Raw genomic sequence first — 19,165 nt, 5'->3', positions numbered from 1 at the left:
ACGTGTCGGACAACGTCAGCATTTAACAGAGAAATCACGTGTCGGACAACGTCAGCATTTAACAGAGAAATTAACAGAAAACGGACGGATGTCTAACATTGATACAAATTCGTAAGATGAGATATGACATTGTCAATTTTAAAAGATAAGATATGAAAGTGTCTTGATATCAATAGTTGAGGTTACTCTAATTTATTTTGTAAAATATGAGTGGGTATACCACTATTTATTCGTGCGCCTCCATTGCCTCGTGAGATGTGTCATGCGAGAAAGAGGACATATATTTTTGCCCAGCCTCTCTTCTTTGGAGTCATCGGAAGAACGAAACTGCTTCCCACCGTTTCCTTCTTTGCGTTTCAATAATTTCCATTTATTTCACCATTTGCCCAAAATCCCCCCCCCCCCCCCCAAAAAAAAAGAAATAAAATGTGGGCGCCACCAAAACCCAACTCCGATTCCAAATCGGAATCGAAATCCGAATCGGAACCGATGGCATTGTCGGTGCTCGTGGAAAATGTGGCTTGTGAGGAGGAAGCAGTGCCACTGAACTCGCACGACCACGACGACCCACGACTACGGCGCAAGATTCAGCAGCGGCGGCCCGAGTGCGTGAGAAGGTCGCCGAGACTGTCGCCGTTGCCGCCGGCACAGAAGGAGGAGGTCGTCAAGGATACTTCGGCAAATGCAGCTTCCAGGAAGATCGACGACGCCAAGCGTGCGAGTGTGAGAAGGTCTCCCAGATTTACGTCATCCGTCCTGGAAGAAGCTGATAGCAGCAAGATTAAGACTCCATCAGTTCAGGTGCTTGCGTCATTACTCACCGTTTACTATCTTTAATTTTCTTTTAATTCTTAATTAGTAATTCTTTTAAGTATTTTTTAATTTTTTTAATCCTTAAATTTCATATTATTTGCATATTTTTATAGTTTTTTTCGTTAAAATTAAATACTTTTATGTTTCTTTTTCTTTTTTCTTGAGAAATTGTGTATTAATCAGATGCTTCTCATCCGTCGGATCATTGAATCTTAAGAATCGTGCGGATGGTGAGTTTTGACTTTTGTCCAAAAGGGATTAGATGCTTGTTTCATCTTTCATTTATTAAACCCGCACGCTTATTGGCGCCACAGACTTTCAACCATTCGGACCCACTTTAGTTGAAGTGACATTTGTACCCTTTTAAGCTTTTAAAAGTAATTAGAAGCAATTTCTTCACGAACGTATTCCACAGTTTTTATCTTTATTTTTTAGAAAATCACTATTAGAATTATTAATTTACATCTAAAATAATACTTTGATTTAATACAGAACAAAAATTAAAAAATATTTCAAATAAAAGAATATTTTTTTGGTTCAGATGTTTTATGTATCTAGTCTTTGTTTTGCATTTCAGTCAGTAATTTTTATTTGACTTATGAGGTAAACAGATAGGTTTTTTGTGTTCACATGTGGTCAAATATCCTAGAGGATAGAGTGTTGAGTTTCTACCCATATGTCTTTAATTCGAAACCCTTCCTAACTTATTTTAATAGTTTCGAACTCTCATCCTTGTCCCTAATAATAGTAAAAATAAAAATAAAAAGATGGGTTTTTTTTTTAAAAAAAAAAATGTCACTATTAGTAAAAAAAATGTAATTTTTGTTAAGCCACTTCCTATGGTCTAGTGATATTTCTGTTCACTTGTAACTAAGAGGTTTTAGGTTTGATTTTGGTCAAAGGCGAATTTTAACCACATTATTGCTAGCTCATTGTGAGGCTTAGCCCATCCCCTCTCTTTTAGTGTAGATAACATTGTTTGTTCAAAAAAAAAAATGTTAAAAGTGATGGACAGCCATGAGTTCCGTTTTTATGAAACATGAGGGGTCTCATTGGAGAAAGGCCACATTAAAGAAACAGAGAATTTGGGAAAGGGAATCAGATAAACTAGTCCCCCTTAGTTGATATGATTCCTGATTTTTAGGTATTTGATTATGAATTTCAAGGGGAAGCTCACGCTTTTCCAATTTCATGTGTTAGTAAACGCCGGGAAAGTTAAGAAGTCAAATGATTCTCATACACATTTAAATACTGTGTGATCCTTGAACCGCCTGGAAAAATACGATTAACTGTACTTGGCCTGTTAATGCTAACACAAATACAACATTGCGGCATTATACTCCAGAATCAAAACGGTCAAATTCATTAAGCATAAACCTTGTTTGAAGTTAGGTCTCCTTCCTATGTATAGCAACCATAAATTTGGCAAGAGTTGTAACATTTTCGTGATGTTCCCTTTCCACATCTTACACAATCTTGACATATGATTTAATACATTGCAAACCTTTTTGAACACGCCCAAACACTTATTGTTCAAAATTTTAGTTCAGAAAGAAAAATAGAATAATTTTATGAGCAAGCTAATAATATTTCATGGTAGGCAATTTTGAGGCCTCCCTGTCCCTATGAAAATGTTGTGGTCTGATTGCCATCTCTCTGAAATCTTGACACCTTCGTCTTCCTCATGATAGTTTAACATTTCCCATGAAGCTCTTGTTTGTTTGTTTCATTTTTTGGTGATGGTTCCCAATATGTCATAATTGTATTTGCTATGTCAGTTGTCTTATGTCTCGTTAACCATTTACATCAGTTTACACATTCTAATTTCAAGAATGGATTATTGGCTTATGCAGCATAAAAGGTACAAGGGTGGAACCATCGGATCAAAGTGAGTCCTAAATTTTCAAACATTTTAGCTGTGGGGCATTCACATTCATCATATGATTCATACGTCAATTTTGTTGACTTCTGCATGTTTGCTTGTTGCAGTGATGATGAACAGAAATATACAGTATCAAATGTAGAAAGCTTAGCAGAGAAGTCTATGAGGAGATCTCTAAGGTTGATGAATCAGTCTGCAGTGGAAAGCTGCTGTCTGAAAGTTTCTTCGCAAGAGAGATCTCTAAGAAAATTCGAATCCCCTGAAGAAGGCTGCCCCAAGGCCCTGTCATTAAATACTTCTAATGTCGAAACATCATCAAGAGACACAGAAGTCAAGCATCCATCTCTTTCATGGCACGGAGAGAGTGATAAGAGACCTACACCCTTGAGGAGGTCTTCAAGGTTAATGTCAGCTCCTGAAGACAATTTTGATGGTGAAAAGTTGGATGAAAAGCACATAAGAAGATCTCCTAAGTTTTCCCCTTGTTTGGACGTGGCTAAGGAAACTTCCAATCTAAATTCTAGTTTCATTGGATTGTCTGATTCGGAAGATGGGTTTTCTTCCAAGAAGATATTGATCTCATTAGGAAAATCTGATTCAAAAATTTTTGACGAGACACACTTGGGGCAATCCCAAAGAAGAACCAGATCGATGTTTGAGGCTGAAAGAAGAGAATCAGAATGTGCTTTGATTGAATTGCCCGAGACCTATGTGAAACAAACACCAAAGAAAAGGAAAACCTTAGATTCATCAAAGAACAAGCAAAACAAACAAGAGAACATCAAAAGTGCTTCTTTCATTGGAGATCCAATTCCTGATGTTGAAGCTCAAGAAAGATGGGGTTGGCGGTATCGAATGAAGGTAATAAATCAACTTAACGATTTATTCATTTGCATGTCGTTTTTCTTCTTTAAGTTCAGACTCTTACTTGAACTTCACTATGCAATCAGAGCACATTATACATATCAAAGCTTGAAATTGTTGAGGCATAAGGGGAAGTGTTGGAAGTACCGCTATGTGTGGCGTAAGCCTTTTAAGATTTATGAGGCATACCATGATAATTAACCTCTATGTGTGGCATAAGCCTTTTAAGACTTATGAGGCATACCATAAAAATGTCATTCATGCTTAAAAATGAACTAAAACAAATATAATTCAACAAGAATATCATCATTAATGCTTAATAATAAAAAATAGATATAATTCAAGTTCAAGAACTCCACAAACTTGAATAAAAATTCATGATGGACTGGTGTGCCATTTTTTGCTCTCTCAACAAGAGATCTACACTTTCCCCTTTTATCTTACCCACGATGCACTAGCTAGGGGGAAGTCATCAGTTCTTTCTGTAGCAGATCACATTATTCCCCCTCTAATCTTCACCATAATCCGAACAGTTGCTTCCCAAATAGCCTCAGCTGGATCAAAGCCTGACATGGTGTAAACTATTTGTTTTCATATTCTAACACCTTCTAAAAAAAAAAACTCCAATTTAAAATGATTAAAGTTGACACAGCATAAAAAGTTCTCCATAAGTTTTTCTCTTATTGTCGGTGGGAAACTAAAGCAGTAAAAGATGCATATTTAGCCACTCAACTTCTTGTAGTGAAGGCCTCATCTGCACTTATATTCAGATTTTATAAGCATGTACATAAATACATGATATCCATGAAAAACATGTATATAAATAAGTGCACTTTATATGTATGAGGGCACGTGTATTAATGTCTATCCATGCAATTTTATTTCATTTTATGTTGGTAGAATAATTTTTTGCTCTTGACTATTTAACTTGTATTTGTGAAGCCATCTGGTGATTTGAATAGATTAAACTCTGTTGTAGGGTTTCTTGAGTTTTTAGTTAAACACCACAACAGTATTGTGTTTAATATGATTTAGTTCTGGTTGTGCCTGTGTAATTTAGTTCTGGTTGTGCCTGTGTTGGAGTTTTGCAGAGTCAAAGATCTAAAAGACAAAGCTTGAAGCTAAAGTGAGTAATAAATAGTTCATAAATTATCTCTTTGAGGGTTTGGTTATAGTTTTCTTCAGAGCTTCATGGACAGAGCACATTGTCTTGACTGGTGAGGTGGTAGAAACATGTAGTGGCATATGTTCATATAACCTTGTTACCAAACATTGTTTTTTTTTTAAAAGTAGAAAATGTCTTTTGTCATAGACTTACTCCCACTGTTCTCTTTTGTCTTGCTAACTACATGTTGCATCTCTTGGATCAACACATCTACTTCTCTTGTGACCACAGAATTTTTACTCTTAATCTTATCACATATGTTCTCAAAGCACCAGATTCACCCACGGCCTGGATGGAAATGAATGTGGAGTGAAAGATGCTTCTTCTTTTGAATTGGAAAATAGATTCACTCATGACCTGGATGGAAAAGAATGTGCAGGCAGGGAATATTCTTTGTTGGAAAGAGGGATAGGCATGGTATGTCACTTCCTAGTGCAGGAGGGAGAATGACTTACATGGAATGGGTTCACCGCCACGTAGTGTCCTGGTCCAATAGCTCATTGTCTTCTCTCCACATGTCAATGACTATTGGCGGGACGCCATGGTCTCGGTGAACCCCATTTTATGTACGTTGCTCTCCCTGTAAGGGGTTTTTGACTTCATTGCTATGTATTATCCCACACCATATGGGATGTGATTAGTTGTTCTTGTTTTTGTACTGGGTAACTAGTGATGAAAAAGGAGCAATGACATGTTGACAGTTCACAAGAGAAAATGGTAACAAAGGGAGTATGTGTCTTATAAAAGATATTTTGATTCCTTTTAAGGAAAATAAAACATGTTTGCTCACAGTTTTACACAGAACATGTTATTGGACCCCCTCACTAGTTAAGAACTTAGGCATTGTGCTCCCGAGTAGCGAGAAGCTGATCCTTTTTCATCTATTGTGGTTATGCCTTTTATTTTCTCATTTATACATGGTTGTAGTGAAGATGAAGAAGATGAGATAATTTTGGACGTTGAATGTCACTTTTCTCAAGCTAAAATTGGCGATTGCATCTTCGATCTTGGAGATTGTGCTTACATAGAGGTACTTTCTCTTTTTGCCCTACTGATCATGGGTTTTTTTTAAGCGATTACAGATTGCTTCCACATGCTCTACTTGCGTAGATGCCTTCTTAATCTGTAGTTATAGGTGTATTGAATATTGATACATAGTCTTATTTTGGAAAATTTGTTGGATGTATGATGTATGGAAAACATCAAATACGACCTTAACTCTTCAGAGTAGTGTTAGTTGCAGACTTATAGTTTGTTTGGACCTATCCTGGAGAGCTCATGCATAGTATTATGTAGTTTTAGTTGCATTCCGACGAGCATTTGAAATAAATGTTAAGGTAATTTTTACAGGGTGATGAAGGACAAAAGCATGTGGGAAGGGTCATAGAATTTTTCAAGACAGCTGATGGAGAAAAATATTTTAGAGTCCAGTGGTTTTATAAAGTTGAAGATACGGTGAGTTTCTGAAATTGTTGAGTACGGACCCATGGTAGGTATATCCCACTAACCATTCTTTGGTTTTTCTATTTGTTTCTCAGGTTATTAAAGAAGTAGGAACTTCTCATGACAAGAAGCGTTTGTTCTATTCTACCGTAATGAACGATAATTTGATAGATTGCATTATTTCAAAAGTCAATGTTACACATATATCCCCTAAGGTATTATTTCTACTGTTTAAAAATTGACTTCTGTTAATGATTTCTTGTATCTTGCCATTTTGCCAAACACGTGCTGTATATTATACTAGTGAAGTACTAATCTTTTGACTTTTTCAGGTAGGGTTAAAAGTGAACTCCATTTCGCCGTCTGACTTCTACTATGATATGGAATACTGTGTGGACTATTCCACATTTCGCTCCTTCATCTCTGGTTAGTGGATCATACTGTGACAATGATAGGTTTATTTGTTTGGTTCTATTTTTTTGTGCATGATTTGGTTAGATTGGCTTTGCTCAATAGTTGGAATAGACTAGATATGATACTTTCAATACCATGCAATGTTTGGTGTGGTGTACCATAAGATTGGATTATACCGCTCAAAAAAATGAGGGAGGGGGTAGGGCAACTACTAATTAGAAGGTTTTAGAAACATGTACATGCTTTTTTTAATGCAATGAATGTGCATTGTCATGCTTTAAACCTATTGATCAGATTTGGAAGGAAAAAGTCTCCTAAGATACAAATTCTTTTATGTTTATTGGGTAAAGAGAAAGTTAGCCCTCAGTGCTGCATTCTTTCTGAGGCTGGTGAAGAAAGTGCAGATCGCGTTTCTCTTCATTCTCCCTTTACGTTACAGCTCATGCAAGTTGGGTGATTCCCAAAATTTTTTTTGTTAGTTGCTATGTATGTGGTAGAACTCCTTGGGCTTCAGTGTGCTGGAAGTTTTTTGGTCATACGGATGGTGTCAATCAAAAAGAATTTTGGGGATTGTTCACCTCTATTGTAATTGATGGAAAGATATAGAGATGGGAAAAAGGATTTACACATGGTCTTTATAGATTTGGAAAAAGCGTATGATAGGGTCCCAAGAGACATTCTTTGGAGGATTTTAGAGAAGAAAGGAGTACGAGTAGCATATATCCAAGCTATAAAGGATATGTATGAAGGAGCAAAGACTGCCGTAAGAACTCATGAAGGACAAACCGAAAGCTTTCCCATAACTGTAGGATTACATCAAGGCTCATCCTTAAGTCCTTACCTTTTTGCGTTGGTAATGGATGAGTTAACAGGACATATTCAAGATGATATTCCTTGGTGTATGCTTTTCGCAGACGATATAGTGTTGATAGATGAAACTCAGGAAGGGGTAAATGCAAAGCTTAACCTTTGGAGAGAAGTGTTGGAATCTAAAGGTCTTCGCCTAAGCCAATCAAAGACAGAATATATGGAGTGCAAGTTCAGTGCAAATGGAGGCCAAAACGAGTTAGGGGTGAGGATCGGAGATCAAGAAATACCAAAGAGCGACCGTTTTCGTTACCTAGGATCTATCTTGCAAAAGAACGGAGAATTAGATGGAGATCTCAACCATAGAATACAAGCTGGATGGATGAAGTGGAAGAGTGCATCCGGCGTGTTGTGTGACCGCCGTATGCCACTGAAGCTCAAGGGAAAATTTTATAGGACGACAATAAGGCCGGCGATGCTGTATGGCACAGAATGTTGGGCGGTGAAACATCAACACGTACACAAAATGGGTGTAGCGGAGATGAGGATGCTTCGTTGGATGTGTGGGCACACGAGAAAGGATAAGATTAGGAATGAGGATATCCGGGGTAAAGTAGGAGTAGCCGAAATTGAAGGAAAGATGAGAGAAAATCGGTTACGGTGGTTTGGACATGTGCAAAGAAGGCCTACTGACGCTCCGATTAGAAGATGCGACTATGGGACAGAGGTTCAGGGCCGAAGGGGTAGAGGAAGACCTAGGAAAACTTTGGAAGAGACTCTAAGAAAAGACTTAGAGTACTTGGATCTAACGAAGGACATGACACATGATCGAGCACAATGGCGTTCTAAGATTCATATAGCCGATCCCACTCAGTGACTTGGATTTTCCAAGTCTCCAACCGAGAAGTTTTCCTCACTCGGGAAATTAAGGGAACACTACCCCAACCTACATGCTCCACTCAGAAAGCTTCAATATACAAGCTTCAACAAAAGAAAATTCAAAGAACTTAGCGAAGAAGGCTTTGGTGTATTTAACACAATACGTTGAAATGAAGGAAAGCTTATTTATTGATATCCCCGATAAGCTACAAATATGTACATATACATGAGTCAAAATAAACACACAAGAGGGAGCCTTCACAAAGGTTGCTTAGGAGAAGTCTCAGCAGTCGGTAGAGCCCCAGAAAGAGAAGGCACCGGAGGGGGATCATTTGGAGCCTCAGTACTGGACAGAACCCTAGAAGGAGGAGGCATCAGAGGTTGATCATTCGGAGCTTCATTACGCGGTACAGCCCCAGAAGACGAAGGCAATAAATGCCTTTGGAACAAACCCACAAATCTCTGATGATCAAGTAAAACCTGACCATCAGTTTCCTTCATTTGGTCAAGCTTCCTCTTCATGTTTGTAGCATAGTCATGTGCGAGCCGGTGCAACTGTTTATTCTCATGCTTGAGCCCTCTAATCTCCTGTTTGAGACTCATCACTTCAGCCGCCAATGATTCAACTTGGCGGGTTCGAGCAAATAGGCGTTGGGCCATATTAGACACAGAACCTGCACACTGAACACTGAGAGCTAGCGAATCCTTAACAGCTAACTCATCAGATCGTTTGGAAAGTAGTCTGTTATCTTTGGGAGTGAGAAGGTTCCTGGCCACCACCGCAGCGGTCATATCATTCTTCATCACGGAATCCCCAACGGTAAGAGGACCAGTAGGGGAGACGAAGGATGGGCGCCATATGTTGTCTGGAGAAGGCGGGGCTGCCTCTTCAACAAGGTTCAAGTCAAAACGACGGTCGGAGGGGCCAGACATTTTCAAAGGTGTTGAAGAGAGAAGAGGTCGGACAAATCAAGATCTTAGAAGTGCAAGAATGAAGCTTCTACTGGTGGAGATTCAAGTGTGCTTTGGAACTTAATGCCAGCCCCTATAAAAATCTGCACTCGACGGAGCTTCAGAAATCGAAGAGGCGCCTGCTCAGAAATCGAAGAGGCGTTTGCTTTCTCAAAAGCTGGGCTGCTTAGAGATCACGAGGGTTGATCTCAGAAATCGAAGAGGCGTTTGCTTTCTCAAAAGTTGGGCTGCTCAAAGACCACGAAGGCCGATCTCAGAAATCGAAGAGGCGCTCGCTTTCTCAAAAGCTGGGCTCCCCAGAGACCACGAGGGCCGATCTCAGAAATCGAAGAGGCACCTACTTTTCCAGCCTGTCACACGCACACTCAGCTTTGCGGAAATTATGGGCATTCTGTCGAAGACTTATGGGGAAGTAGAAAACACATGAATCTTACTGTTCAATCACCCACTTCCCACACGCAACAATAGCTCATGGGTACCACAGATAATTTTGCCAAAGTTCTCTGCCAAAGTTGAGCACGTGAAGCTTGCAGCTCCCACTACATCGCTCTGACCAAGAAGGGTAAAAGAATAGCAAAGAAACAGCACTAACAAAGTTTAGACCCATAAATTTTGAAGGTCTAGCTACCATATTATTACCCACAAGGGTAAAGGAACAGTACCACTGCTGGATAATTGGAAAGTCCCTGTGTGTCAACCTCTGTGCTTCGTGGCAAGGTAGACTAGCAAACATGCCCAACCTTTACTCACATTCGAGAAAACACTCCCAATAAGATTGCTTGCTCCAAAATCGAAGAGGCACCGTCCTCCGAATCTCGAGAGCCAGACTCCCAACATGACTACTTTCTTAAAAATCGAAGAGAGGGTAAAGGAACAGTACCATTGCTGGATAATTGGAAAGTCCCTGTGTGTCAACCTCTGTGCTTCGTGGCAAGGTAGACTAGCAAACATGCCCAACCTTTACTCACATTCGAGAAAACACTCCCAACAAGATTGCTTGCTCCAAAATCAAAGAGGCACCGCTCTCCGAATCTCGAGGGCCAGACTCCCAACATGATTACTTTCTCAAAAATCGAAGAGACACTACTCCCCGAATCTTCGAGAGCCAGACCCCCAGCATGATTGCTTTCTCAAAAATCGATGAGGCATCGTTCTCCGAATCAATCGAAGAGGCGCTCGCTTTCTCAAAAGCTGGGCTGCTCAGAGACCACGAGGGCCGATCTCAGAAATCGAAGAGCCACCTACTTTTCTACCCTTGTCAGCACCTGTCACACGCACACTCAGCTTTGCAGAAATTATGGGCATTCTGTCGAAGACTTCTGGTGAAGTAGAAAGCACATGAATCTTACTGTTCAATCACCCACTTCCCAAACGCAACAATAGCTCATGGGTACCACAGATAACTTTGCCAAAGTTCTCTGCCAAAGTTGAGCACGTGAAGCTTGCAGCTCCCACTACATCGCTCTGACCAAGAAAGGTAAAAGAATAGCAAAGAAACAGCACTAACAAAGTTTAGACACAAATTTTGAAGGTCTAGCTACCATATTATTACCCACAAGGGTAAAGGAACAGTACCACTGCTGGATAATTGGAAAGTCCCTGTGTGTCAACCTCTGTGCTTCGTGGCAAGGTAGACTAGCAAACATGCCCAACCTTTACTCACATTCGAGAAAACACTCCCAACAAGATTGCTTGCTCCAAAATCGAAGAGGCACCGTCCTCCGAATCTCGAGAGCCAGACTCCCAACATGACTACTTTCTCAAAAGCGAAGAGAGGGTAAAGGAACAGTACCATTGCTGGATAATTGGAAAGTCCCTGTGTGTCAACCTTTGTGCTTCGTGGCAAGGTAGACTAGCAAACATGCCCAACCTTTACTCACATTCGAGACAACACTCCCAACAGGATTGCTTGCTCCAAAATCGAAGAGGCACCGCCCTCCTAATCTCGAGAGCCAGACTCCTAACATGATTACTTCCTAAAAAATCGAAGAGACACTGCTCTCCGAATCTCGAGAGCCAGACCCCCAGCATGATTGCTTTCTCAAAAATCGAAGAGGCATTGTTCTCCGAATCTCGAGAGCCAGATACCACATACCACTTTTTCAAAGTGCTCTGACAGAGTTAAAACATGTGAAACTGGCAGCTCCCACTACCGTGCTATGACCAAGCAGGGTAAAGGAATAGCATTACTACTTGTTGTTAGGGAGACTCCTATATATGTCGACCTCCATCCCCAACGGACAGGCAGACCTGCAAAAATGCTCAACCCTTCATCATATCTGAGAGGGCACTCCCAACGAAGCCTTTCGAAATATTCAGCTTTCTTTCCCCCCGATAATACCTCTGCAAACAAGCTATACTAGAGCAAGAATATCTCATATCATCAGGGTTAAAAGCAAGAGTATCCCATATCATGCTTTTTCCCTGTCTTTTCCTTTGGCCTTGTTTTTACCTGCAAGACAAGGAGAAAGAGAGCAATCAGTCAGCACTTGGAATCAAGCTTCCAGCCAGGAACTGACTGCCTGGAACCCCTTACCTGATTACTTACCTGGCATTGCTCTCGAGTACTCATCTTCAACATCTTATGTTTCCAGAGAAGATTCCGCATCTGCTTGAGGAACAGATAGGGCAAGTGCGAAGGATACAAGGAAGCATGTGGAGACAAGCGTAACAGCACACGTGCCGATACATCCATTACTCTGTCAAAAGCAAAAGTATCCCATATCAGCAGGGTGGAACGTACTCTAGATTTGATGGACTTGTTTTGACCCTCAAATTCTTCAGTCGGCCTTATACTCTGGAGGAAACCAGAAAACCCTCCAGCTCAGTTCAAGAATAAGCCTGTGGAAAGTTACTTCTTCAAAAGCAAAAGTATCTCATATCATCTCTTCTCATTTTTCTTCTCTTTATCCTTCATGCTGCTGCAAGATGGGGAGAAGGTGAACAATCAGTCGGAGCTCTGATTGCTTACCTTGTCTGTCACCTCTTTCAGCAGACCCCCTAGCTCGGCGACTTGGGGGACTCCTACTACATGGTTTGTATCGCGCTTGACCAAGCCTGAAACTACAAGTAAGCTTCAAGTGAAATTGATACATTACCTTGTGCATCTCCACCAGTTGAAGATACCACCCCTGGATGGAGGAAGAGTACTTCCAGAGAAGATGCCACATCTACCTATGAGACAGATAAGGCAAGTCAAGACGACACCACACTCCGATACTTAGAAGTTTCGTGATTACGAGATCATTCTCCCACAATATTTCCTAATGTCATTTGTACTAAATCATTCACTTGTACTCACTAAAGGAGAGCTTGAACCTATGTACTTGTGTAAACCCTTCACAATTAATGAGAACTCTTCTATTCCGTGGACGTAGCCAATCTGGGTGAACCACGTACATCTTGTGTTTGCTTTCCTATCTCTATCCATTTATATACTTATCCACACTAATGACCGGAGCAATCTAGCGAAGATCACAAAAAGCGACCGTTTTCGCTACCTAGGATCTATCTTGCAAGAGAACGGAGAATTAGATGAAGATCTCAACCATGGAATACGAGCTGGATGGATGAAGTGTAAGAGTGCATCCGGCGTGTTGTGTGACCGTCATAGGCCACTGAAGCTCAAGGGAAAATTTTATAGGACGGCAATAAGGCCAGCAATGTTGTATGACACAGAATGTTGGGCGGTGAAGCATCAACACGTACACAAAATGGGTGTAGCGGAGATGAGGATGCTTCGTGGGATGTGTGAGCACACGAGAAAGGATAAGATTGGGAATGAGGATATCCGAGGTAAAGTAGGAATAGCCGAAATTGTAGGAAAGATGAGAGAAAATCGGCTCCGGTGATTTGGACATGTGCAAAGAAGGCCGACTGACGCCCCGGTTCGAAGATGTGACTACGGGACAGAGGTTCAGGGCCGAAGGGGTAGAGGAAGACCTAGGAAAACTTTGGAAGAGACTCTAAGAAAAGACTTAGAGTACTTGGATCTAACGGAGGACATGACACAAAACCGAGCGCAATGGCGTTCTAGGATTCATATAGCCGACCCCACTTAGTGGGAAAAGGCTTTGTTGTTGTTGTTGTTGTTGTTGTTGTTCACCTCTATTGTAATTTTGGACGTTTGTATTAAAATTCATTCATCACTTATTATAAAATTTAATAAACAATCTTGAATGACTTATTAAAGAAACTATATCTAATGGGATACGGAAATAGTCTGGTAGTCCTTGTATTACCTATATAGAAAACGTTTTGTTTGTATTTCTACTAATTGGCCCTCCAAGATCTACCCAAAGGGACAAAATGTAGACAAAGAAATTAAACTTTATACTGAAACGTCAATTCCCAAGATTTGACAGTTCAGCATTGTCTATTTTTACTTCAGATAATTCTGTGAAGAGCCACAACATGCCATCATGCAATTCAATCCAAGCAGTTGGTACACTGTCAACTTCAAACTTACTGGAGAATATGCCCAGCTCTGAAACTTACAAAGCAGAATTAGCCCTCTTAGATCTTTTTTGTGGTTGTGGTGGAATGTCAACTGGATTGTGCTTTGGTGCTAAACTTTCCTGTGTTAATCTTGTCACGGTATTCAACTATATAAATATTTTTATAATTTGTATTTGGATTCTGTATCCTTTTAACATGTTGTCATGAATAGCTAATCTTACTTTTTTTTTTTTTTTTTTTTTTGTAGAAATGGGCCCTTGACAGTGATAAATCTGCCTGTGAAAGCTTGAAGTTAAATCATCCAGAAACGCAAGTGAGATATCTTATCCGTTTCTAGGTAATAGCCAATTTACCCTTCAATGACATTACAGAATAATTCTATGCTTCTTTTTGTAGGTCAGGAATGAAACTGCTGAGGATTTTCTACAACTGTTGAAGGAATGGGAAAAGTTATGCAGAAGGCATAAGGCCAATGATGTCGAAAGAACTCATCCATTAAGATCGAAGACCTTAAGTGTACCAAAGAATGGTAATGAGGTTGGTACCGGTGAATATGAAGTTTCGAGGATTGTTGATATTTGCTTTGGTGATCCTAATAAGACAGGCAAGCGTGGAGTGAACCTTAAGGTAAAACAAAAATGCTTCTAAGATGTCTGAGACAATATCTGCAATGTCATTGAGGGATGCAAAAGATTTTGTGCACACATGCGTAACATCATGTCCTCTGGTTATTATTGAAATTCCTGAAGCATAAAACAAAGTGGTTTAGCTACTGTTCTGTTACCGCTACTTAGAAAACTTGTGTGTTACCATGTAAGGCAATCAATGCATGAGTTGGGTTGGAAAACCTTATATGATTTCTTACATTAGGTACAGAGGATTGTAGTGTTAAATCCGCTTTTAGTTTAGGAGTTGCTGGTTTTCGGAATTCACAAAACTCACGTCCATAATTTTGCATTGCGAGGTTTTGGGAATTGGCAAAAGTCGTGTCTATAATTTTAAAATTTCTTGTAAATGTCTATACAATTACTCAGCAGCTAATCTTTACAATTAAATGTACACAAGTCAGCAGGATGATCTGTAGGATTGACTTAGGTTTTGGTCAGCTTTCTTGGCATTGGTAACTGCAGATTTTAGGGAGTCTTCAATATCAACTATTAACCTAAGATTCTTTTTTGTAAAGTGACGTTTTCCATTGTTAGGTTTTTAGTCTTTTTTCATAGTTGTTACTGTTATTTTTGCTCCATGCAATTCGACTGTGAATTCCTCATTCACTCTTAACATTATCTCATTTTTCTACAAAATTATTTATCATAATAAATATTTAATCGTATTGTTTTTCTAGGTGCATTGGAAAGGTTATGGTAGCAGTGAAGATACATGGGAACCAATTGAAGGCTTAAGGTATACCACTTCTTATGATATGATTATGAATATGACTTTCCGCATCAGCACTAATTTTATTTTTTATTTTTTTATCTTCTCAGTAACTGCCAAGAAAGTATACAGGATTTTGTAAGAAATGGGAGGAAAGTGAAAATTTTGCCACTTCCAGTAAGTAGTAACTGATTGAACAAGCTAAAGTAGTATCATATATACTGATCTTGTGTTTCGCTATCAGAATCCTAAATAGATATGTACAATTTCAGGGAGATGTTGATGTAATTTGCGGGGGCCCTCCTTGCCAAGGAATTAGCGGCTATAATCGCTATAGAAACGTTGATTCTCCATTGGATGATGAGAGGAATCATCAAATTGTAGTCTTCATGGATATTGTAAACTTCTTGAAGCCAAAGTTTGTGCTGATGGAAAATGTTGTTGACATTTTGAGATTTGACAAAGCTTCTCTTGGAAGATATGCACTTAGTCGTTTGGTGCATATGAAGTACCAAGCGAGGCTGGGAATACTTGCTGCCGGTTGTTATGGCCTTCCACAATTTCGGTTGCGTGTTTTCTTGTGGGGTGCTCATGCTTGTGAGGTGATCTCTTTTTGTTTCATTGTTTTAATAAATGATCGAGAGTAACACGAAAAATACAATGGGCATTCCATGAATCTGACCTGAAATTTCTTTTATGTGATAGCTAGATACTTGTTGGTTACTATTCAGTTTAGGTTTCCCAAAATAAAAGTATGGTTATTGCGTTTTTTTCAATACATATAGGGGCCATATAACTGTTTTCATCGTCAAACATTAGAAAAAGAATAAGAAACAGAAAATATATCTTTAGCATATCTGAGTCACACACATATACATGCACAGACAAAGCTAAAAGGCATGCCCCATGCATAAAATCCATAACTAGACTTATGAAACATAATTCAACCTCACTCAAATTCTCGCGTTACCGATTAATAATGCATTCATTCATTTTGGAAGGCCAAAAGAGCCTGACGTATTTTCCCCTCTTTTTTTATCTTCACAGAATCTGCCACAGTTTCCTCTTCCAACACATGATGTCATAGTGAGATACTGGCCTCCACCAGAGTTTGAGGTACTTCTAAGCAAACCTTAAACTTTCAGTTCTATTTTTCTTTACTAATTAAATTGTTTGCCTTCATGTGCAGCGGAACACTGTTGCTTATGATGAAGAACAACCTCGTGAATTATTAGAAAAAGCTCTTGTTCTTCGCGATGCCATCTCGGATCTTCCTTCTGTAAGTTCATCGTATTTGAAGCTTAGCTCTTCTCTTACAATTCAACAAAATTCTAATTGTGTTTAAATTTATAGGTCTCAAACAATGAAAAAAGAGAAGAAATGCCATTCCAAAAGCCTCCTGAAACAGATTTCCAAAGATATATAAGGTCAACACAGCATGGTAATATCACTATTTTCAGAACTTGTTGTATACTGTTAATGTTTAACATCATCAGCATATACCAAATTTGTTCTTGGCCCTTAGAGCCCCCGTTAGTATGCTCTTGGTAAACTTCTAAGGTTGATGTGGCTTAGCTCCTCTGTCATGATATGTGCTAAATTCCAAGTATTTCAAATGAGAAAGTGTGTTCTTATCCTTTGCCCCTACATATCCACATTTGAAAAATAATGATGTTAAATGCTTGACATCTGTGTTTAACATATAGAAACTTTTGTATAGTAGAATTGCAAATATAACTGATAAATCATACTTACTAGCAACATTGAATTTTTTGTTTTTTCATTATGCCAGGGCTACCTGTAATTGTTTGTTGTTTTTGTTATTTTGGTTTGGGTGGCAGGCCATTCATATGATCTGTTCTACGTCCATCTACACTTATTTAAATGATTTCCATTTTAACTTTCATTTACGCTGGTTGTGTAGAGATGATGGGATCTGCGTTTGATGGCACTACGAAAGCAACAGTTTCACTATATGACCATCGGACTTACCACTTAAACGAAGATGATTACTTACGAGTTTGTCAGATTCCAAAAAGAAAGGTTGGATACACACACACACACACACACTCTATATAGCATGGATAAGTTTAACTTCACGTTTCTTTGTCTTTCAAATTTTGTTAACTTTGTAACCATCTGTTGTTTCTAACTTATAGCTATTTTCAGGGAGCAAATTTCCGGGATCTACCTGGTGTTGTTGTTGGAAGTGACAATGTGGCTCGGAGAGAGTCAACTGAAAAGCATTCTCTGTTGCCATCTGGAAGGCCATTAGTGAGTGTTGATACTCTAAGTTTTGTTACTTAGATGTTAATAAGAAACAAAATAATTTAGCTATGTACGAAAGTATGTATAGTGAGAATTTAGGTCATCTTAAAGGGCTGAATGGAACTGAAAGGACACAAAACTGCTCACAGGAACCTCTGTAGGTTGAAATAAAGAGTGCTATTGAAACTGATGTATTTTTTTCAATGTTAATGTGTTTTAAGTAAAATGAAAATTGGCTAGTGTGTAACCAGTGTTTTTTCCTTCCAGGTACCAGACTATTGCTTTACTTATGAACAAGGCAAATCGAAAAGGTTCTTTTTTTTTTTTTGGTTAGCCTTCTAATGTGTTTTACCATTTACTGCTATTCTATTTCCTCACATTTATCTTATTTTTTTAAAACTTTAATTATATTTTTAGACCGTTTGCGAGGTTATGGTGGGATGAGACAGTGCCCACTGTGCTTACTTTCCCAAGTTGTCACAACCAGGTTTAACCATCCTCTCTAGTCTAGTTCTTTATGGCATTTCATCTTTTGAATATTGGGGTAACCCTATAGCCTTCTGCAGGTAGTATTACATCCGGAGCAGGACCGAATTCTCACTGTACGTGAATCTGCAAGATTGCAAGGCTTTCCTGATTATTATAGGTTCTGTGGGACAGTTAAAGAGAGGTATGGTCCTTCAGTTTTTCTTATGAATGTGACGTTGAATATTTGAGTCCTTTTGCAAGTTTATTCAATAAATGATGAATTGTTTATGATTCGTGTCTGGTTTGTTGATCCATATTTTAATATGGAAAACACTCGTCTACACTGTAACGACCATTTCTCCTTCCAAACGATACAGTTTGACACAGTTGCATATACTTTTCATTTTGTGCTTTGAATGAGTTATTTCTGCAGGATGTGATGTGACTGAGGAAGAAAATGAAAGAGAAAACTGAAATATTCTATAAGATGAGTTATCATTGATTGTCTTATTTCTTTGTGCAGGTATTGTCAGATTGGAAATGCAGTTCCAGTTTCGGTTGCACGAGCTTTAGGATATGCGTTGGGATTGGCAGTTCGAAAACTCAGTGGAAATGATCCACTCATGACTCTCCCCAATAAGTTTTCTCATTCAAACTTCTTCCAATTCACAAAAAATTTGCCTCTCGAGACCGAAGAGTAATGATTCTCCCCCTCACCGGTAATTCAACTTGAAAGTCTTTGTATCTGGGTCTATATGCATATCCCTGGTGGGGATTCATAAGATTTAACCATTTTTTCAACCGGACTGTCCAATTCTTTCCCCTTTTTTGCACTTGCCCTGTCGTCTTGGACGGTCGATTCTGTCAAAATCTAATCCCAACTGGTGCTTTATTTCGCGCTCCTTGTTGTATTGACTAATTCTCAAACTTGTAACTGGTTCATTATTTTCATTCAGTGAATGTTTATCTTCAAGTGTTAGGTACGTCGCTCGTGCATTTTTTAATCCGAAAGGCATGAGTGTGTAACAATGATTTTGTACATGTGTTCTTGTTTCATTTGCTACATGATTTTTGAATTTATAGTTATATTTTCCAATTAATCAAATTTTGCTAGTGGAAAACTGTCTTTTGGAACTTGGCTCATCTTACAAACATGTTTGACATTCTCATGGGATAGAGTTTCTTCTTCTTTAATGTAATGATAAATTAAGAATGTATGGTTTGTTTACACGTGATTGGACTGTAATTTATAGCCTACCAAATTAAGGTATATTGAAAGAAGAAATATAAAATTATGATTGCCTAGAGGATAGAAGAGGGATTACTCTCGAAGAAAATTCATTCAATCCAATCCT

General features: G+C 39.0%; 1 protein-coding gene across 1 annotated transcript; it reads left to right on the top strand.

Moving 5' to 3' along the window:
- Positions 1 to 177: 177 nt before the first annotated feature.
- LOC126625261 (DNA (cytosine-5)-methyltransferase CMT2-like) lies at positions 178 to 18,931 on the top strand. The gene is given in 24 exon segments (XM_050294349.1): positions 178 to 395; positions 398 to 801; positions 2,667 to 2,701; positions 2,803 to 3,556; positions 4,651 to 4,685; positions 5,652 to 5,754; positions 6,075 to 6,179; positions 6,263 to 6,382; positions 6,500 to 6,593; positions 13,630 to 13,835; positions 13,945 to 14,010; positions 14,094 to 14,324; positions 15,043 to 15,101; positions 15,185 to 15,251; positions 15,347 to 15,676; positions 16,122 to 16,190; positions 16,264 to 16,353; positions 16,428 to 16,515; positions 16,999 to 17,117; positions 17,244 to 17,348; positions 17,610 to 17,653; positions 17,760 to 17,829; positions 17,909 to 18,012; positions 18,334 to 18,931. Coding segments are annotated over 24 exon segments (3,609 nt in total). The 5' UTR covers positions 178 to 262; the 3' UTR covers positions 18,512 to 18,931.
- Positions 18,932 to 19,165: the final 234 nt, after the last annotated feature.

This window comes from Malus sylvestris, chromosome 6 (assembly GCF_916048215.2).
Source record: "Malus sylvestris chromosome 6, drMalSylv7.2, whole genome shotgun sequence".
In the NCBI taxonomy this organism is placed as follows: domain Eukaryota; kingdom Viridiplantae; phylum Streptophyta; class Magnoliopsida; order Rosales; family Rosaceae; genus Malus; species Malus sylvestris.
This window is presented reverse-complemented; position numbering and strand designations above follow the sequence as displayed.